Source organism: Rutidosis leptorrhynchoides, chromosome 2 (assembly GCF_046630445.1).
Source record: "Rutidosis leptorrhynchoides isolate AG116_Rl617_1_P2 chromosome 2, CSIRO_AGI_Rlap_v1, whole genome shotgun sequence".
NCBI lineage: Eukaryota > Viridiplantae > Streptophyta > Magnoliopsida > Asterales > Asteraceae > Rutidosis > Rutidosis leptorrhynchoides.
The window spans coordinates 97,296,979-97,319,870 of record NC_092334.1 but is presented as its reverse complement, the minus strand read 5'-3'; the positions used below and the strand labels follow the sequence as shown (position 1 = coordinate 97,319,870).

The 22,892-nt window shown below is 33.9% G+C and overlaps 2 protein-coding genes across 2 annotated transcripts; both read left to right on the top strand.

The window, feature by feature from the left end:
* Window positions 1-8,742: 8,742 nt before the first annotated feature.
* Window positions 8,743-12,598, top strand: LOC139891202 (FAD synthetase 2, chloroplastic-like). Its single transcript, XM_071874155.1, has 7 exons — window positions 8,743-8,844; window positions 9,956-10,073; window positions 10,162-10,242; window positions 10,510-10,562; window positions 10,703-10,838; window positions 11,226-11,401; window positions 12,074-12,598. Exons 2-7 carry the CDS (start codon window positions 10,024-10,026, stop codon window positions 12,571-12,573), a joined length of 996 nt encoding a protein of 331 aa, XP_071730256.1. The 5' UTR covers window positions 8,743-8,844; window positions 9,956-10,023; the 3' UTR covers window positions 12,574-12,598.
* A 2,482-nt stretch (window positions 12,599-15,080) lies between these two features.
* On the top strand, window positions 15,081-21,916 carry LOC139888109 (sodium/hydrogen exchanger 4-like). Its single transcript, XM_071871143.1, has 14 exons — window positions 15,081-15,278; window positions 16,263-16,381; window positions 16,469-16,566; window positions 16,669-16,728; window positions 16,818-16,864; window positions 16,962-17,156; window positions 17,313-17,359; window positions 17,471-17,537; window positions 17,611-17,720; window positions 17,834-17,935; window positions 20,178-20,322; window positions 20,413-20,475; window positions 20,572-20,655; window positions 21,429-21,916. The coding sequence occupies exons 1-14, from the start codon at window positions 15,081-15,083 to the stop codon at window positions 21,720-21,722; spliced, it is 1,629 nt and encodes a 542-aa protein (XP_071727244.1). The 3' UTR covers window positions 21,723-21,916.
* The last annotated feature ends 976 nt before the right edge of the window (window positions 21,917-22,892 follow it).

Genomic DNA, 22,892 nt, shown 5'->3' with positions numbered 1-22,892 from the left:
CTGATCATTGGAGTGTATATACCAATAGTACATACATCTAAAAGCTGTGTATTGTACGAGTACGAATACGGGTACATACGAGTAGAATTGTTGATGAAACTGAACGAGGATGTAATTGTAAGCATTTTTGTTAAGTAGAAGTATTTTGATAAGTGTCTTGAAGTCTTTCAAAAGTGTATGAATACATATTAAAACACTACATGTATATATATTTTAACTGAGTCGTTAAGTCATCGTTAGTCGTTACAGGTAAGTGTTGTTTTGAAACCTTTAGGTTAACGATCTTGTTAAATGTTGTTAACCCAATGTTTATAATATCAAATGAGATTTTAAATTATTATATTATCATGATAATATGATGTATGAATATCTCTTAATATGATATATATACATTAAATGTCGTTACAACGATAATCGTTACATATATGTCTCGTTTCAAAATCATTAAGTTAGTAGTCTTGCTTTTACATATGTAGTTCATTGTTAATATACTTAATGATATGTTTACTTATCATAATATCATGTTAACTATATATATATCCATATATATGTCATCATATAGTTTTTACAAGTTTTAACGTTCGTGAATCACCGGTCAACTTGGGTGGTCAATTGTCTATATGAAACCTATTTCAATTAATCAAATCTTAACAAGTTTGATTGCTTAACATGTTAGAAACACTTAATCATGTAAATAACAATTTCATTTAATATATATATAAACATGAAAACGTTCGGGTCACTACACCAGTGACACTTGTTATTCTTGTCGTTGAATCATTATTATGTAGTCAAAGACCAACTGTCAACTGACTAGAGACGTCACTCTCAGTAGCGCTACTCACAATAACTAAGCTTGCATCTTATACCTCAGCAATTAACGATATTACGGCAGAGATTTAGCATGACAAAGCACGTATATAGAATAAATAATAATTGAGTACTTGTGTCTAAACGTAAAACAGTTATAAAAGTTGCGCATGTATTCTCAGCCCAAAAATATATATAAAAAGGGAGCTATGAAAACTCACGATACTGTATTTTGTAATAAAAATACATAGGATGGCACTGAACAAGTACATAGTTGACCTCAGATTCACGAACCTATATCAAGTATATATATTAACACATATACTTGTAATCGAATAAGTTTATATATATTATTTCACTTGTTATATATTTCTATATATATATATATATATATATATATATATATATATATATATATATATATATATATATATATATATATATATATATTCTATATTTAAGTATTTGTCTGATAAAAATGATTTTTAATAATGACAATAAATAAAGAGTTGTATTATTTTGTAATAATAATAATATTCATAATGATAATGGTAATATTCATAAAAATAATAATAATGATACTACTAATAATATTCTTAATGATAATATTAAATAAATTGATAGATTTCAAAATAATGATACTTTTAGTATTACTGATGTCAACAATAATACCAATAATAATAACTATAAAATAACCATTTCACTATTAATGATAATAATTTTAATAATAGTTCATTAATAATGATACTCATAATAATAATAAAAAATAATAATACTTACTAATAATACTAGTAATAATAATAATTTTAGTAATAATAAAAATAATAGTAATTATAATTATAATTTTAAATATGTTAATAATAATACATGGTAACTTTTATTAGTAATAATAATAATTATAATAGTTATAATACTACTAATAATAATAATAATTAAAATCATAATAATAATAATGATAATAATTATAATTCTAATAATAATAATAATAATAATAATAATAATAATAATAATAATAATAATAATAATAATAATAATAATAATAATAATAATAATAATAATAATAATAATAATAAAATTTTTGATAAAGAAGACTACCTCTAAAAGGCTCCAAAAAAATAATAATGCCATGGCATGGACTCGAACCCTTGACCTCTGGCTAACACGAAACACCCCTTAACCATCCAATCCATTCTATTTTTCTGAATTATATTCGATATTTATTTTATTTAAATGTATTTATGTTTCTGTTTCATCTTCTTCTTCTCTCTAACATTAAATCGACCAGAGATCATTTGATAACCATAACAGGAATTAAAGAGTTGTTTTTTGAATGTGATAATGAAACAGAATCGATCAAATGTGATTCTTCTTGCTTGAAAGAAATTTTTTTTTTTTTGCAGCAGCAGCCATCGTGAAGAACACAAGAACTCAATACGCGATTTTAAAATTTAGACAGTTTTTGATCAAAGTTCCAACATGAAATACGTTGTAAATCACTTTTAGAAACGTTCCCAATCATCAATTGGATCTAAAACATCAAAACGAACTCGAATTTTGCTATGAACAATTCGGCCGACTTTTAAAAATTTAAGTTTGACTCGTAAATTCGAACACGATATAATGAATTGGGTTTTGGGATTTTACAGGAAGTTTGTTTAGAGGATTCCAAACACGACTACGTTTATAGAATTTGAAATTTGATTCGATTTCGGGGTTTTTGAAAATATGAACAATAACAAAGGTATCGGTTTTATAAAAAAATATACTTCTGTTTTATATTAATGCAGATAGAATAGATATAGATGATGAATACTGAATGATTCTTCAATGATTGTTTTTATAGCTCATAAAGGTGTCGACATGAATCATCTTCCAGTCAAGAACAGGAGGGATATAATAAAAAATAAATAAAAATATAAGTAGCAGATATAAAGCAGAAAAAAAATAATAATCACGATGGCTAAAAAAATTAAAAGCAGATATCACGATCAATTTTTAAAATCAAAAGCAGATTTGGAATTCACGATCAAATAAAAAAATAAAAGCAGTTACCTAATTTAGGTATACATCTCTTTCATTTTATTTTTAGTTATTATTATTAAATAAATACATTAATAATAATACTAATAATAATTATATTAATAATAATAATAATGATAATAGATAATAATAAAAATAATGATAATAATATTAATATGACAATATTAATAATAAAAATGATAATTTTAATTATTAATGATTATAATCATTATAACATGTTAATAATACTATTAATAATAACACTATTATTAATAATAAGTTGTATTAATAATAATGATATTTATAATAGTCTTACCACTTTTAGTATAAGTGATAATAATAATAATATTAATAATAATAATAATGATATTTCATTATTTTAATATTAATGTTAAGTACTAATACTAATAATATTAATAATACATTAGTAATATATTAATGATAATGATAATTATTAATAATAATAATTAAATTACTGATAATAATAATGATTGTAAATGATGTATATACACACACATATATATTTACATATCTTTTTATAACCGATTATTCGTGAATCATCGTAATTAGTCAAGGTTAAATTTTGTCAAAAATTTCCGGGTTATCACATGTGGGCAGTGGGTCCCACAAGCGATACCCCTTAACTCCATCAGCATACCCCAAGAACAAACACTTTCTGGACTTCGGATCCAACTTTGTCGTTTCTTGAGAATTGTACATTGCGTACACAGGACTTCCAAATACATGGAGGTCGGAATAATTAACTGGTTTTCCAGTCCGCATTTCCATCAGCGATTTCAACTCAATTGCAGTTGATGGTGACCGATTTATCACGTAACAGGCAGTACTTACTGCTTCTGCCCAGAATGATTTTCCCAAGCTTGCAGTTGCCAACATCGCCCTTGTTCTATCTAACAAGGTTCTGTTCATCCGCTCTGCCACTCCGTTTTGTTGAGGAGTGTATGCTGTTGTGAACTGCCTTTTGATACCTTCTTGTTTGCAAAACTTATCAAATTCATCACCAGTGTATTCTCCTCCATTATCTGTCCTTAAACACTTGATCTTTTTACCAGATTCAAGTTCAACCCGCGCTTTGTAAACTTTGAAAACTTCAAACACATCCGCCTTTCTCTTGATTGGGTACACCCAACATCTCCTAGTGTAAACATCAATAAACAATACAAAATACTTTGCTCCTCCTAGGGATTGAACTAGTGCTTACCACACATCAGAGTGAACCAATTCTAGAATCAATTTACTTCTAGAATTTGATGTGTTAAACTTCAGGCGATGCTGCTTGCTGATTACACAATGCTCACAGAAAGGTAGCGATACCTTTGTAAGACCAGGAATAAGATTTCTTTCAACAAGAATCTTCATAACTTTCTCAGACATGTGTCCAAGCTTTTGATGCCATGTCATAGCAACTTTATCACTTGAACTATTCGAAGCAACAGATGCTTTCGATTCCTGTACCGTCTCTCCTTTCAGAATGTATAAATTAGCACCCACCTTTTCTCCTTTCATAAGTACAACCGCGCCTTTTTTGATTATCATGATCTTCTCATGTATCACCATTTTACAACCAAGATCATCCAATTGTCCTAAAGGCAATAAGTTCTTCTTCAAACCCTCCACGTATCGTACACCTTGAATAGTACGAACTGTACCATCATGCATCTTCAGAATGATATCTCCAATTCCAATGATCTTTAGTTCATGATCATTGCAACTGTATACAGATCCTCCTGAGATACGTTCATATTGTTTGAACCATTCTCTTCTAGGGGTCATGTGAAAAGTAGCCCCTGAGTCAAATAACCAGACATCAACAAATGCCTTTCTGCCTTCATTTGCTACCACTGCTTCACTAATCAAAGCAGTCCCATCTTCTGAAATGCTTGTGATATTTCCTTGAGGATTAGAGTTATTTAAACTCCAACAATCCTTCTTCAAATGACCTTTCTTTCCACGATTGTAACATGTATAGGTCTTCTTCTTTTTAGACTTTGGTTTACCATGAATGTGACTCCCACTTGGGCCACGTTCCGTTGATCTCCCTCCTGACACCACCAAGGCCTCCACTTGTCGTGAACCGGCATGTTTGTCCTCCTTGTTATTGCGCCGATTTTCTTCTTCTAGAATAGCAGCCGCAACTTCATCATAGACTAGATACTCCGAGAGGACATTATTGGTTAAGTTAATAATGAGTTGATCATACGAGTCAGGTAGACTCTGAAGTAAAAGTTCAGCACGTTCTTTTGGCTCTATATTGCAACTTAATGAAGCGAGTTGAGAAAATAGAGTATTCAAAGAATTAATGTGCTCATTAACTGAAGTAGATTCATTCATTCGTAGCGCATAAAGTTTTCTCTTAAGGAATATCTTGTTGTGAAGTGATTTGATCTCGTACAATTTTACGAGGTTATCCCAAATCTCTTTCGCCGTCTCCTTTTCTTCAATGCTAGACAAAACGCCATCAGCTAGTGCCATATGAAGATTTGCGATAGCCTGGCCATCCATCTCTTCCCATTTTTCATCAGTAACTTCGGCGGAACGTCCACTGATGGCCGCCAAACACTTATCCTTTCTCAGGATAGCTTTCATCTTTAGTTTCCATAACGAGAAGTTACTCCCGTTAAACTTTTCAATTTCGAATTTCGTAGACATTGCTATAATCACAATCTTTTTTTCGACAATACTATTTTTCTGAGAAATAGTACCCAGGAACTTTTATCGAGTGAAATTAATCTTACTTATTTTCTGATGTGGACGATCCACTCCCGTGGCAACCACAGAGCATACGATAAGTAGATTAATACACACTAGATATTAGAACCTTAGCTATTGATACCACTTGCTGAGAAAAGCGACACCGAATTATAGCAAACCGCTAGTAATAACTGAAATAACGACAATAATAGGACACCGAGATTTAACGTGGAAAACCCCAATAGGGTAAAAACCACGGGTAAGGAAAGAAACGTTTCACTAATATGAATAATAGGAATTACACTTCTCTCTAATTACAAGGATAAGTACCAAGTTTTATATCTCTTGTAATTAGGAGATTTATTACTTACTAATTCTCTATTAGACTACTAGAACACAAGAAGGAAGAATGTGTTGGGATGCATTTTGAAGCTTGTATCACCCTGTATGTAAGACCCGAGTATTTGTAGTGTATATAAGTGTAATGTTCGATACTTGAAATGGGTTTTTGGTTATATATTTAAAAGCAAGAAAGAAGCTGAACTGGAGGTGTCGCGCGCCGCGCCATCTGTCTGCGACAGATTCTCCTCTTCTTTTAAAATAGATATTTTGAGGGCATTTTGGTCAAAACACATTAGAGCCCGAATTTAATGCCTTGGATCAGTTTTGGAGCTTCATTCACTCCATTCCCAACAACCTTATCTTCTCCAATTAAACTCTAGAGAGAGAGTGCAATCCTTGAGAGAGAAAGCTCCATTAAAGGGTGAAAGAGGTTGAATCTGGTCTTGGTGCAAGTTATAAAGTCATTCATCTAGTCGATAGCTACGTGGTGATTGTGTTGGTAAGTTATAAAACCCGATTTCTTACTTTAATTGCTTTAAGGGTTAGGGTTTGGGCTAGTGATGAACCAAAGACCCATTTTGTTAGTATTTTGGGGATTTTGGGTGAATATGGGTTATGAAGGCTCATTAATGACTAACCTAGGGTTTGAATGTGTTAATTGGACTTTTGAGTCTTAAATTTGGTTAATTAGTTGCTAGAACACTTTAATAATATGTAAATGGGTGTTATTGGGTATGGATGATCCAAATGGGTGTGTTGACCTTGAAATGGGTCAAATGAGTCTTTAATGACCTAAGTGGCCTAGCAAGTATGAAAACGAGTTAGCCTTGTGACCTAAATGTATTTTAAACCCATCTTGACGAATGATTAGGGTTTTGGTGTGTGTTGACCCAATTTAGGGTTAAGGGTGCAAATGGGTTGAAATTGCACCTTGGGTCAAAATGGCTTAGAATGGTGAAAGGGTTTGGTTGACCGACTTGAGTTTGCGTTTGATGATGTGTATTATATGATAGGTACGTTACTTTGAGGTCTTGCAAGCTCGGGTATCTTTTCGCAAGACTTTGAGGTGAGTGGAATAATTATATGCGTATGTATATAATGTATCTATTTGTTGTAGCGTGAAATGTGTAGTGTCGAGGTGCTAAGACACCATGTTTCACGTGAAGAGTGTAGCATCGAGGTGTTAAGATGCCACTCGGGTGTAGCATCGAGGTGTTAAGATGCCACCTAGGAGTGTAGTGTCGAGGTGTTAAGACACCACTCCGTAAATTAATGAGTGATGCATCGAGGTGTTAAGATGCCACTCGGGGTGATGTGCCGAGGTGTTAAGGTGCCACCCTAGGGGTTAGTGGTGCGAGGTGTTAAGTGCCCTAACGGATGTTGTGAACACCGATGGCGTTTTCGCGAGCGCCGTTCCCTTGTACTATTGGTTAACCATGGTTATTTGTGTTGTAAGCATATTATATTATTCGAGTTATATTCATATGCGGTTGTTATGCTAGCTTGTGGTATTGGAGATTTATAGCTTGTTATTGTGACGATAAGCTAAATGTGTATGCTAGCGTGTTTGCGGTTCGGTGTGTAAGTGTATGCAAGTAGGTATAATTATATATGTATTCATATAATTATTGCATTCACTAAGCTTTGCTTACCCTCTCGTTGTTTACCATTTATAGGTTCGGTTTTGGACAAGGGTAAGGGCATCGTTTTGGACTAGAGATCCCGCTTGATGCTAGGGGACGCTTTTGGCTTTAGTAGCTCTTGGAGTTTGACCGATAGTTGGGTAGTTTAATCCCAAACGCCATGCTCATTGTGTAGTTTGGAACTTAAACTTTTTGGTGGTCGAAACTCTTAACTTGTATTAAACTTGTAATTTGGGTCGTGTGGGCCCCGCTTGTAAAACATTGATTTTATGTTTGAAACAGGTTAGTTTTACATATTTGAATGTATGGTAAAAAACGTTTCGTCTAAAAGTGTCGGGAACTAGTCAATCTTTTCCGCATTTAAAAACTTTCCGGGCAGTCCACTTTGGCGCGCCGCGCCCCTACCTGGCGCGCCGCGCGTGTATGCTGCACAGAATTTTTTATTTTATTTTGTAATTTCGCGTGGTTTAGTCGAGGGTTGGTTTGGGTTGTTACACTGTATTTATAGCAAAATGGAATGACATCATGGTAAATATTTTGTAGACAACTTGGTTGGTGAGATATGAAGATTCACAAAAGTCTTCAAATATTTCGGTTAGATTGTAAAACATGGTAGGTGATTTAACCAACCATCCACCAACCAATTTATTATTCAACTATCCACCAACTAATTTATTATTTCAACAATAAATGTGTTCTTTTATTTTTGCATTTATATCTTCGTTTATCGTTGTAGGTGGGTAATTTTGCTTAATCACCTGCGTTGTTTGAGTCCTAAAATCCTTACAGTGATCTCCCAATAACTTCTTGAGGAATACAAAGGTAATATGATATTGAAAGCCTATGGGTACGCGTGTATGACACAATATATAAATAAAAAAAATTAATTAAAAACAGGCAGGTTCTGCTGGTATTACAAGTCGTAGTACACTTGTAAACCCACGTTGCGACATCCACTGTTACAAACTTCCAATGTGGGCAAGAAAAACAATCAGCGCTACCTGCAATGTTGAATGACATTAAATCTGGTACTTTTGATTTTTGAAAAATAATTTATAAAAGATAATAGACATAAGGCTGAGAATGTTCATTAGGGACTGAAAATAACAAACTGAAATTTTAAGGGATAGAAATAACAATCAATGAATACTTAATGTACTATTTATGTAACTCTCTATATAAATAAAGATAGAAATCGAAAATCTAATGAGGCTGCTGATGATACAACTCTTTTTTGCATATCTATATGCTCTTTCATTTCATCTGCAGGCGCACACCGAACTAAAAACCCCATCGTCGCCGACCACTATCTTTTCCGGTGAGTGCTCATCCATTTGCTTTTATCATTTAGGGTTTACTTTGCATATGTGTTCTCTCCATTCTGTTAATCCTCTTTTGTTAACATTACTGCCTGCAGTTGCTTAGTGCGAATTCTTTATACTTTGGGTTGTTTTTTTTTTTTTTTTTACTGTGAAGAATTAAAGGCCGAATTTTTCAAATATACATAATGGTGGTATTATTATATAAACTAGAACATGAAAGTTTGTTTCTTTTGGAGGTGTTTGGATGTGATTTTTCAAAGTGAATATTGTGATTTTGAAAACTAAGAATTATTATTGAATATGCAATTGTTGTAGACTTATAGCCATCGATAGCTAGATAATTTTATGTATCAATAGGTATATAACTTAGCCCTAAACATCTAATTTAAGATCTGTGTGGACATTAAGTTTTAAGTACTTCCACCATGCTGTTTTTTTTAAGTAATTAAAAAAGTTACAATCTTGAGCTGGTTATGAATTAGAATATCAGACCAGGTGAGTTCTAGTCCTGTTCCATGCACCAAACTAATAAAAAATTGTAAGCTTTTTAGAAAGGCGATTATGGTATGGACGGGTAAGCGATAAATATTTAGGACAACGTATTAGATTTCGATTCTGTCAATTATAAGGTTATAATTTCGTACAACGGAATCTGTTATAGCGCGTAATGGAACTTCTAAATATGCATGTAATGGAAATGTACCTTTAAAAATTACATACTCCATAGTATGTACAGCAATAGAACATTCTGACACGGTTCTTTTTTATAAACTTCTTTAGGTAAATGTATTATTTGATCTCTTTTTTTTACGATGTCCTGGTATTGCATCTTTGCCAACTAATAGATACTAGATAGTGGATAATGTATGATTTAGACAAACAAAATGCCACATGTATGATTCATATCATGTTCCACTTCACTGATTCTTGTTTTTTATTATATAATAAGTATTAATTAAAAAGCTGTTCCTGCTTGTTGTTTCGTCTATTTTTTTTGTAAATTTTTCATCTTTTATAAAAATGAGTCGGATTTACATGTTTCAAGTTTTTTTTTTTTTATAACTTAGCAGTACTTATTTGACTTTCTTTGACTGTGATTTATATCAGCCATCATGGCCTTCTGGGTTACATCTATGGTAGATATCGCTTGCTCATTGTAGCTTATTTGAATCTAAATGAAACAAGCAATGCTCATGAATCAGAAGTTGTTCGTTCATCTGAATGGGTAAGTGTAGTAATTCGTATGAACTTGAATTTGGTTCTCATTTGTACAATTAAGGCTGTTCTGATCCACAATATTTGCATGTGTTTAGCGGTATTAGGTTACCAATTACAGTGCAAGGTGCTTCAAGAAGAATGCTCTCTTTATCTTCTTCAAACATGATAGCAGCAAGGTATTAATATGACAATTTACCCTTTTATTTTCGTATTGTTGGTTAATCTGTCATATGGGCTTCCTTTGGTGGGTTGGCCCTTCAACATTTTGTTTGTCCTTATTTTATTTATATAAATTATATATATTATATTTTTTATGTATATTTTTAAATGTAACTACTAAATAATTATTAATTTTTTTATGACTTCATTTTGAATGTGATTCTATGATTGATTTTTTTTTTTTTTTTTGGATTTTTAATTTGTATCTGTATATGTGTGCATAGCCAACAGGATGATGATGGGACACCTATCTCTGAACACTTGTCGTCCGTGGCAGGTATTCATCGTATTCTTCTATCCTTTTGCATTTTAGGTACATGGGGCCTATTGTCACACTTTCATTTCTTATAATAACATGCAAATAAGATCATCTGTTGGAAATTTTATTAATATTTAACATTTTGATTTGTTTTCTAGACGGAGTAGTAGCTTTAGGTAAGTTTGATGCTCTGCACATTGGTCATCGTGAGCTTGCTATTCAAGCAGCTAAGGCAGGCACTCCATTCCTGCTATCGTTTACTGGAATGGCAGAGGTTCTCGGTTGGGAACCTAGGTAATGCTTCTTAAAACTTCTCTTATCTCTAGTTGATTTCGACCGTGCTAATTGACTGGGTCGAAAAGGCCAAACGGGCTGTATTTTTATGAGTAATGTACCATATATTTACTTATTAAAGAAATGGGTCGAACAGGTCGCCTAAAGTGTAGTTAAATGCCTGCACTAATGATTTGTACTGTTATCGTTAGTAACTACTCTATGACAGACATATAAATGTTAAAATGGGGAAATAGTATTAGCTGTGATCAATCTGACCCATCTCATATCAACTTGCACTTAGAAAAATCATGCGATTAATCCCGAATCAAGTTGACCCATTATCCAACCTTCCCAATTTAACCCTCTATATTTCATAGAAAGGCTGAAATCTATGTGGTTGAATAGGGCTCCTATAGTTGCCAAGTGTGATCGTGAACGGGTTCTTTCATCTTGGTCTGCTTGCTGTGGAAATCTGATCCCCACGGAGCTAGAAATCGAATTCGCTAAAGTTCGCAATCTGACCCCACGTCAATTTGTGGAGAAGTTATCAAAAGAGCTTGGTGTACGTGGTGTCGTGGCAGGTACATAAACTTGAATCTATTAGGTAATTGTTTACATGTTACACTTACAGCAATAATATTGAGTCAACAAACTTGCCTTACGCGTAATACTAATTAACAATGACAACATTCAACACCTTCAAAAGTGATATTTTTCAACACTATTTTCAACACATTTTACTACAACTATATATCCATCTCGTTCTAAAACCACACAATCATTTCTTAAAAAGCATATTCAAACACACCCTTATAGGTGGCAAGTTTGACCCATTTGTATTAATTTGGTCAATCTGGGTTACATGTAATCTTTAACTAGTCAAATACTCAAATGAGGACAATTTCATATATCACCAAAAAATGAGATGGGTCGAAAGAGACGAATACTTGAATGCCACCTAGTTTACATATAAATGCATAAAACTTCTGAAACTGCCATGAACGAAACTATATTACTATTGCAATAGTAGAGTCTGTCATATTTATCATAATTATGTTGATCTACTTATAGAAATGAAAAGTGATAGAGGTTTTGCTTGTCAACTTGACCCGACCCGACTTTTTGACATATGATATGACTCAACCTCATCTGTCTGACAAACCCATTTTGCCACATATACACCTCCTGAATATGTTTGACATTAATAAGGCTAACTGTGCCTGTACCCCTACCTTTCTTTTGTCATGATATAGGCAAAAACTACCGATTTGGTTACAGAGCTGCAGGTGATGTATTAGAGTTGTCGAGATTATGTGAAGAATATGGTATCGAATCGTACATTATAAGCCCGGTGATGGACAAAAAGCAGGACATTTTAGTCAAAGAATTAACAGACACTAAAGAAAGAGGACAAGTCTCATCTACCCGTGTTCGTTATGCACTTTCAGAAGGAGACATGCGATACGTTTCAGAACTTCTTGGTCGCAACCATCGTCTAATATTGACGCTGAATGACAAGCAACAATCGTTGAGCAACAGGAACACGATCTTGTTTCCCAACTCGTGCCTATTGAATCTTCCACCTAAAGAGGGTGTATACGAGAATTGTCACATTGTATTTGATAAAGAGAATGTTGTACCTTGCAGAGTAGTCATTGATACCGAAAACATTCAGTTAGAATTGGTAGAGATAAATTGTATTGACTTTCCTATTGTAGAATCTCCATACTTAAATATTGAGTTTGGTGCTTAAGCCTTAAAAGCAACTATATGGAATAGAATATATGGTTTCATACTTTCATGTATTGTTTTAACTTTATTTATAAACGGGTAAAATAAACGTGCAAGTAACATTTATCCCTGTTATTAATGTAATCATTGAATCATTGACATTGAATGCCAATATCAATTACATACAAGATTTTTCTTAACCCTAAATGTGAGGTAAATTGTTCACTTTTTGATAAAAAAATGGATTTTTGACTGTGATTGTATTCGACTTTCATTAACCTAAAGGGTCAAGTGTTTGTGTCAAATATTTATAATGTGATGTCGTGAAATCTAATTGAAAATTGAGTGGAAAAAAATATATTAATATTAAATTAATACAATCAATTCATTGGTTAACTCTTCCATCAAGTTTCTAACTAACGCATTTTTGCGTTAGTTTTTGCGGTCACATTAATTCCGTCGCTCACCGTCAAACTCCCTCCGGCTCATCTCACGCCTACGATATAGAAATAGTTTAAGTAAGGAATAATAAAAGTCTTAGGTGTTCTCATCAACCCACATAATTTATTGTTAACCGCCGCTTGAAAATTAATATAATCTTCAATGAATTCATGTACGTTAATTCTATAACTAGGGACAATACTAATTATAGACTTAAGAGGGATGGTGAAGCATTTTATGTATTCATGTACGTTAATTCTATAACTAGGGACAATACTAATTATAGACTTAAGAGGGATGGTGAAGCATTTTATGTTAATATCATTCATGTTATGAAATTTTACCTAACGCACACACACCAGCTGAAATGAGGATTTAATTGTTTGAGAAAAACTTTTGAGAAATAATAGAAAAGCAATATAAAGTAACTGATAACACGACGATTTAACGTGGTTTGGCAAAACCCTGCCTACGTCCACCCCAAGAGTTACCTTTATTCTTATAATATAAAAGAATCTGGTACAAGAAAAAGTACACTATGAGTTAAACCCAAACCCAAGCCTCTTAGATTTTAGTATAAAATCTAAGTTTCTCGTACACTCTTTTCCACTCCTTACAAGAATAAAATCTCCCTCACAAATAAACACACTCCGTTGATAAATCCTATCATTGTGATGATCTTTCGATGCTCAAATGAGCTCTACATGTCCATCTATTTTTAATGCTTCTTTCAAATGTGAATGTTACATGTGAAAGTAACAAGTAAATCACAACATGAATAGCCTCCATATTTGACTTTGTGTAATGTAAAATCAAACTTTTCCTTGTCCTGTAAACGTGCACATGTTTGTTACAATGTAAATATTAAAATGACTTTGTCATACATGTAAAAAACCAACAAGAGAATTTCAACCTTCTTTCTTTATAAAGTCATTTTCTTGACTTCATACACATGTAAAAGACAATTTGTATTTGTGTACTAAATGTGTGTCATTGACCACTTTCCAACAATTCCATATTTAAACTCACCATTTGCATGAATTATGTTTAGACCACTCCCTATAGTCAATTACCCGCTCATTACCCGCTAGTTATCCGTCATTATCCGTAATGAACTATAGGCACGGATTAGTTATCTGCCTTAGTTACTCGCACTCACCATGGATTTAATGGAAGTATATATGTTAGTTATAGCAATTGTGGGTCCCAATAGCTTTTTATTGTTTGGACTTGATGCTTTATTGCTTGTACATTGTATATTAAGAGGAGTATTGTTTTAGCCATTAGGCCACTCCCTATCGTAACTAAACTATTCATCCTCTTAACCTTCCACATCAGCGCCACATCAACACTAATATCCTATAACTAACTCATAATTAAACAATCCCTATAATGGCTAAAACAATACTCCTCTTAATATACAACGTACAAGCAATAAAGCATCAAGTCCAACAATAAAAAGCCAGTAGACCCACAATTCCTATAACTAAAGTTAAAACTTCCGTTAAATTGATGGTGGATGCGGATAACTAGCTCGTGCCTATAGTTAGTTACGGGTAATGACGGGTAATGAGCGGGTAATGAGCGGGTAATGAACTATAGGGAGTGGTGTTATAGGGAGTGTTTAGTTATGGGTTAGTTATAGAATATTGGTGTTGATGTGACGCTGATGTAGAAGGTTAAGAGGATAAATAGTTTAGTTATGATATAGAGTGACCTTACACATTTGATTATACAAAGCAAGTTTTAGTTAAGAAAAATAAACACTTATAGTTTAGTTAATTGACATGAATTTAGCTAGAAAGAATGCTTAACCATTGCTATAGTTAGTATTGTCCCTTTTTTTTTCTCCTGTTTTTTAATACTCCGTAATTAGTTTTTGTTATTTTATTATTGCAACTACTAAATAAAATGCACGTGTACCATTTCCATCGATCCTTTTCCACGTGTCACTTCCTCTTGCGTCCACCATTTCCCGCTTCCCCTTTCATCGCCAATTTTCCCGGCAAAACACAAAACTCTGTTTTCTCCCTCATTTACTCCAACACTTATCTCGTAACCCTAATTTTCTATACGGAAAACTGAAAAATGGATGTAATTACGAATCTTCACAATCACAATTTAACAATAAATTATTCCGATGCGGTGGCGATTAACGTCGAAGACACTCAGAGCAACGTCATTCCGATCACATTGTTCATTGCTGTGCTTTGTTTATGTTTAGTCATCGGACACTTGCTTGAAGAATACCGTTGGATTAACGAATCAATAACCGCTATTTTGATCGTATGATTTCATTCCTCAGTCTCTATATTCTTATAATCAGTTACTTTTCATGTATTTTACTTTAATATTTTAGATGCTTATTGTTCGACTGTTTACTAGTTCTAGTTTCTACCTAAATTGAAATGATATAAGTGTGTGCATAGTGATATATATTGTATTCATACTAACCATATGAGTTGTTGTTATACTTAAATCTAATTGTACAACCTGATTCTTAGAACTGATTAGGTTACGGTCTTGATCTGTTAACCGCCATACAATTGGACCTATCTACACGTGTACAGCAGTGGCGGAAGCAGGAATTTTTTTTCAACGGGGCGAAAAAAATTAATAGCTTAGCAACTTTTTTTTTTGTGGCAAAATACGGAGTTTTTTGGGCAAAATACGGAGGCTTTTGGTCATAATATGGAGGCTTCGGGAGGAAAAAATCAACTCGGGCAAAATGGATAAATTCAAAATTTTTGCACTAAAAATTACAAATCCACTAATTACAAATACACTGGGGGTGGGGGCCACCCTGTCTCTCCATATTTTCGCCCCTGTGTGTAATACTCAAGAAATAAGAGATGTTAGAATGAATTAGGAATGGAATGTGTTAGTTGTCTCGGGTGGGGAATCGCATTACATTTGAGTGTAAGGTGTTTTACGTCGCATCTCCGGAATAGGAAACTAAATCAATTCGACCTGGGGCAATTAATCTTATGGTTGTTAGTATAAGATTCATACTTCATGTTTGTAAGGAATCATAAATCATTATGGTTGTTAGTACTTCTAAAATACACTCATCTACAAACATAGTTGAGTGCAAATTACTGTGTATTGAGTAATATTTGTTTAACAGTACAGCTGTCGGACAAAGCTTAAAGTCTCAACCGTCTACATTTAGGCTTTAGCTTGCTGTTGATGTAACATTCTTAAGGCCAAGTTTCATTTGTTGTTGCTTTTTATTTTTATTTTTTTATGTTATAATGTTATCACAAACAGGGGTTTGTTGTTGGAACGATCATATTATTAACGACCAAGTGGAAAAGTTCTCGTCTGCTTAGATTTAACGAAGAACTGTTCTTCATTTATCTACTACCACCTATCATTTTCAATGCTGGGTAAGGTCGGTGCTATACTATTTGGTACGTCCCATTGGTTTGGCTGTTTTATGTGGCAACGCTAATTTTGAAGCTTGTTTCGAACAGATTTCAGGTGAAAAAGAAACAGTTCTTCCATAACTTTTTCCCTATCATGTTGTTTGGAGTGACTGGTGTACTCATTTCGACATCTATAGTCGCAGCTGGTAATATGTTATAGTTATTTACATTGTTTATATTCTTCTTTGAGTGCAATGTAGGTTGTAACATTGCACTGACAATATTAATAAGCAAATTCGTTTATGTAGGTAGCTGGTGGCTGTTTCCAAAGTTAGGGCTTGAGGGCTTGTCTATCAGCGAGTATCTTAGTATGAGACTCAATAAACTTTTTTCCGTTTATGTAGGATTTTTTATACTCATAACTAACAAGTTGTAACTATCAACGGTGCTGCTTTAGGTATTGGGACCATATTCTCATCAACAGATACTGTATGCACATTACAGGTTAGTTAAATTGTATTAGGTATGTTTCTTATTGTACAATTTAATATTTATGTGGTATTGCTTTGTTAATTGTTCTTGAATTAAAATCCTTGTGCAGGTCCTGAGCCAAGATGAGACACCTTTGCTATATAGCCTAGTCTTTGGTGAAGGAGTTGTAAATGATGCAACATCAGTTGTACTCTTTAACGCAGTCCAAAAAATTAATGCAGATACAATCAATGGCCAGACAGCTCTTCACATCTTTCTTAGTTTCTTGTATTTATTCTCCACAAGCACACTTCTTGGAGTTGGGGTCAGTCCAAATTCTTTTATTCAACGAAAAAGGGCATGAATGATATCTGAGTAGATGGACGTCTTACCAAAATATGCTTTTCTAAGGATTTATTATAATGAGAAGATTCTATTCTATAAATTATTCATAACCAGCAATACGTGACATGTTTTGCAGGCTGGACTTTTGACAGCATACATTCTTAGAGGCCTGAACTTTGGCAGGTTAACATTCATTCTGTAAATATTGTGGGAAACAATAATTAAACAACTGGGGAGGATAGAATTTGTTTCTGTGGATCAATGATACCATTTTTGTACATATTTTTTTAACAGGCATTCAAGTGTCAGAGAAATTTCATTGATGGTTCTAGTAGCATATTTGTCCTACATGTTGGCAGAGGTAATATTTTATACACATGTTCACTTATAGCTTCAGCAAAACAGTTAATTTTGAATTCTGCAACTTTCTGCAGCTATTTGAGCTCAGTGGCATTCTGACTGTCTTTTTTACTGGAGTATTAATGTCTCATTATTCATGGCATAATGTGACCGAAAGCTCAAGAATCACCACCAGGCATGTATGGTCCATTGCATTTAGATTTAGTCAGTAATAACATGTGTAAAGAAATTAAGAAAACTTAGTGAACTGCACAACTGTGTTAAAAATTAAATTAACACTGAGTTCTATACTCTCAGGTTTGCATTTGCAACATTTTCTTTCATTGCTGAAACGTTTATATTCCTTTATGTGGGAATGGATGCTCTGGACTACGAGAAGTGGAAAGTTAGCAGGCTAAGGTAATTCTAATCAAGTTCAGATTTTTAATCTACATACCTCTGTAGCATATTACATATACAACAACAACAATACCCAATCCCACAAAAGTGGGGTATGGGAGAGGTGGGTGTAGACAATCATTCCTCGTACCCTAGATTAGAAGGAAGTCACTACTCCACCAGCGGGTATAGAACCCACGCCTAGATAAGGTCGTCCCTCCCTCTACTCTAGAGCAAAAGAGATTGCTTCCAAAAAGGACCTCCGGCCAGAAGTGCTCATAAAAACGAAATAGATAGGGCAAAAGATATGTACCTGTAAGAGTTATGTGCGCCTAGCAAGATGCAACCAAACACAGTAACCAAAAAGGGAACACATATAGCAGTATTGCACAACAATAGGGCAAATATCATGAATCATATAGAGCACAAAATCATTTAAATTCAAGTAGACATACAGACAAACAAAATAAATAAATAAATATATATATATATATATATATATATATATATATATATATATATATATATATATATATACACGCACCACACACAAGCATGGATAAAAACCCATGCTTAAACATATATACATATAGATAAATTCGTAGATATATATACCTAGGTACAGAAACAAGACAGACAAGCATACATACACCAGTACATGTTACTTAGATACATAGATACTTATATAGATATGTGTATATGTATAGATAAATTCGTAGATATATATACCTAGGTACAGAACCAAGACAGACAAGCATACATACACCAATACATGTTACTTAGATACATAGATACATATATAGATACACACATATGCAACGGTACATATATATAGCCTAAATACATATAAATAGAAACAGGTGCATATATACTATGTGGAGGGGTATAAATAGTGTAACTATAGAATAACTAGTTATAGTTATATATGTAGTTGTACAATAAATGTAATAAAAACATTGAAAAAAAAAAAAAAAACAAAAAAAAAAAACTTACTCAATTATCCTAATTCTACTCCTCCACAGGCTCCTATCAGAAGTCATGTCCTCCGTCAGTAGAAGCTCTTTCATGTCCAGCTTCAATCTATCCTCCATCCTACGTCTAGGTCTACCCCTTCTCCTTACGCTGCCAAAGGCGAGGGTCTTGACTCTCCTAACAGGGGCTAAAAGTGGGCGCTTCCTGACATGCCCAAACCATCTAAGTCGTCCTTCCCTAAGTTTGTTGATGATGTTCCCAACTTTCAATTTCTCCCTAAAAACTCCATTTGGTATCATATCTAGTATGGTCTTACCACAAGTCCATCTAAGCATCCTCATTTCTGCCACCTCCATTCTCCTCTCTTGGGCCTTCGTCATTGGCCAACACTCCGATCCGTACAACATGGCTGGTCTGATTGCCACCTTGAAGAATTTCCCTTTCAGCTTAAGGGGGACCTTCTTGTCGCACAACACCCCTTTCGCAGCCCTCCACTTCAACCATCCTACACGTATACGATGCGTCACGTCCTCATCTATCCTTCCCGAATTGTGAAGCATCGAGCCTAAATATCTAAAGGACCCTTGCGGGGGTAAAATCTGATCCCCAATTCGGATATCCACTATATCGTCGTGTTCCTCTTCACTCGTCTTGAAATCACATCTAAGGTACTCCGATTTAAGTCTGCTAATCCGTAGGCCATTTGATTCTAAGGCGATCCTCCATTGCTCAAGCCTTCTGTTAAGCTCATCCTGGGAATCCGAAACTAATACAATATCGTCGGCGAAAATCAGGCACCATGGAATGTTGTCTTGTATCCTATGAGTCAACTCGTCTAGGATCAAAGCGAAAAGATAAGGGCTAAGGGCAGATCCCTGATGTAGACCTACCTCAACAGGGAAAAACTCAGTGTTTCCTACTGTCGTGCGTACACGAGTCTTCGCCCCCTCGTACATATCTCTAATAGATCTTATATATCTACTTGGGACACCCCTAACATTAAGAGTCTTCCAAATCAGCTCACGCGGGACACAATCATAAGCTTTTTCCAAGTCTAAGAATGCCATGTGTAGGTTCTTTTGTTTTTCCCTACACTTCTCCATAAGGCTTCTAACTATGTGAATCGCTTCCATCGACGAGCGACCTGGCATGAAACCGAATTGGTTCTCTGAAACCTTTGTCTCGCGTCGGAGCCTCGTCTCCATCACTCTTTCCCAAAGCTTCATAACATATAGTTATATCATATATCCAACAAGCATATGTTCATTTATAACACAATTTCGGGTCACAGTTTCTGGACGAATATGGAGATGTACGGCACTGTGATTTTATTGATTTCACTTGGGCGTGCTGCTTTTGTGTTTCCTCTTTCTGTCATTTCAAATTACATGTACAAAAGTGGGGGTGAGTCAGCAAAGATTTCTGGACATCAACAGGTAGTTATGCCAATCGTATATGTGTATACAGAAGCCAATTTAGCTTGTGTGCTAAACTCACTTCACATTATGTAATTTATTATTATTAAGATGGTCATTTGGTGGGCTGGTCTGATGAGGGGTGCAGTTTCTGTAGCCTTGGCATTCAAGCAGGTATTTTGGTTAGGACATTTTTGTTTCATTCCTTTTCAATGATAGTGTTTAGTGGAATAATTAAAGCGTCCTTTTTTTTTTGCATGGTTTTTTTAGTTTACTCACTCTGGTGTGACAATGGATCAAAACAATGCTACAATGATCACCACCACAATTGTGATTGTGCTCTTCAGTACCATTGTAAGTTTTTTTTTCTTTCTTTTATTTATTGTTTTGTTATTTGTAATAATCTACAGGGGTCAGCAAACACATTTAGCAATAAATTGTGAGGCTTCTCGCATAAATAATAAAAGAGGGCAAAATGTCTATATGCATAAGAGGTGGTAATCCCAAATTAAGTATGTGTTATGTTTTATATCCAACATATGGGTGAACTAACTTTTTTGGCCTAAATGGGGAAGGGCTAAGCGACCAACTTAGTCAAAGTAGCACAAAGTGTATTTTGAATGCCTACAAGTTCTTAGAGGTGACAATATGAACCCGTTATGTTTAAATGGGTCAATTTGAGTTACATATTATCTCTAATGGCTCAAATTGGTAAAAAAATATTAATATTTTTCAAACTGATGAAAGTCAAACACAGTGTATTTTTAGTTCGTGCACATTACGAAAATGCTTTGTTAAAAAATGTATTGTAATTCATATAGTTCTATAATTATATTGTCACCAATATTTCATAAATACTAACAATGGCACAAAATATTGTGGTCAACCTCATTTGATTTGTTTCGGGCTAAATGGCTATTACACAAGTTACCTGTCATCCAACCTGCCCATTTTGACCCATAAAGAAATGACTCATCTTGACCCAGTAACTATTTTAACCAGTTTCCCAACCCACTCGACTTGCCCATTTTGCCACCTACAATAGACATAGTTTCTGAGGACCCACTTGTATAGTAATTGATATGATAATTTTCTTATTCCTTAAAAATATTGATAATACATTTCAGGTGTTTGGTTTCTTTACAAAACCACTTGTAGATTGTCTACTTCCTCCAACAACTACTTCAAACACAATTAGGAATAATCCATCTGATCCTGGATCTCCAAAAGAGGATATGACACTTCCCTTGTTGTCTCTAGAAGAATCTGCTTCTGAAAATCTGTCAAGAGCAAAAGAAAATGTATCAATGCTAATGGACAGGCCAGTTTACACAATCCACTCCTATTGGAGAAGGTTTGACCAGACATACATGCGACCTATATTCGGTGGGCCATCTAACGGTGATGAGTCTTCATGCTAGAATCATTCATAGTGAAAATAGAGTACACGGTTGAAATATAAATGAAAGAAACAATTTCAGGAATCCACAAAGTTGAATAGACTTTAGATGATATCTGAAAGCTGCAAGTTTCTGTCTTCCTGCTAGGATACTCATCTGTTTTGCTTTGTAATTATAATGTTATCTGAAAGCTACAAGGTTCTCGACATACAGGCTGCCACACCTGATAATGTTATAGTGTCGCAAGATATCTTTTACCTTTGCTTAAAAAGTAAAAAAAAAAAAAAAAAAAAAAAACTACAAGTTTCAGAATTACAACAGTTAGCCAATTGATGTTCATTTTGGTTATTGAGATTCACAGAATTCTGAAATGCCCTAGTAAATAACTGGCTCTTAATGCATGAAAAAAAAAAAAAGTTATCATGATATATATTGTTGGTAAATTAGTGTAATTGAGAGATTTGGTCTTTACTTTGAAATGGGTTGGGAGGTACGAAGTGTACACTCATTAAGTGATAAACTACCCGGATTAAAAAATGGTTGTCTATTTCCAACTGTTATGACTTAGTCAGCACAAGTTTTGTTCTAGGTACTAAGTGGTTTCGTACAATGTTTTCTAGACAGTTTTTTGCTAGGTGCACAACATGAAAAAGTTGTCATTTTTGACATTTTTTTTGTGCCGGGTCTTCTTAGTCAGCACAAGTTTTGTGCTGGGTCTTTTTAGAGCCTAGCAAACACCTGAATCAATCAAATCATATTTGTATTTGTATGAACCAACAAAACCGAACAAATTTGAACATATAGCTGCAAATTTGGTAACATTTTTCAGTTCGATTATGAAATTGAAGAATATTTGCAACAGTTTAGCCGTCTTTATAATTTTGATACACTTGAATCACCTTTTCGTTAGGAGTTACGAGTTTATCCTTTAAACTAGTTGCACTTGAATCACCCTTTCATTATGAGTTGCAAGTTTATCCTTTAAACTAGATGCAACTGAATCACCCTTTTCGTTATATTTAACTTTTAATTTATGTTATATGTAGGGATGGTATCGAGACCAATACCGTATCGAATAGATACCGAACTGCATATTACCGATATCGAAAACTGATTAAACTCTTTCTCGAATATGTACCGAATTAATGATACCGGTATTGGTACCGGTTTTTCAATAGCAATATCATATAC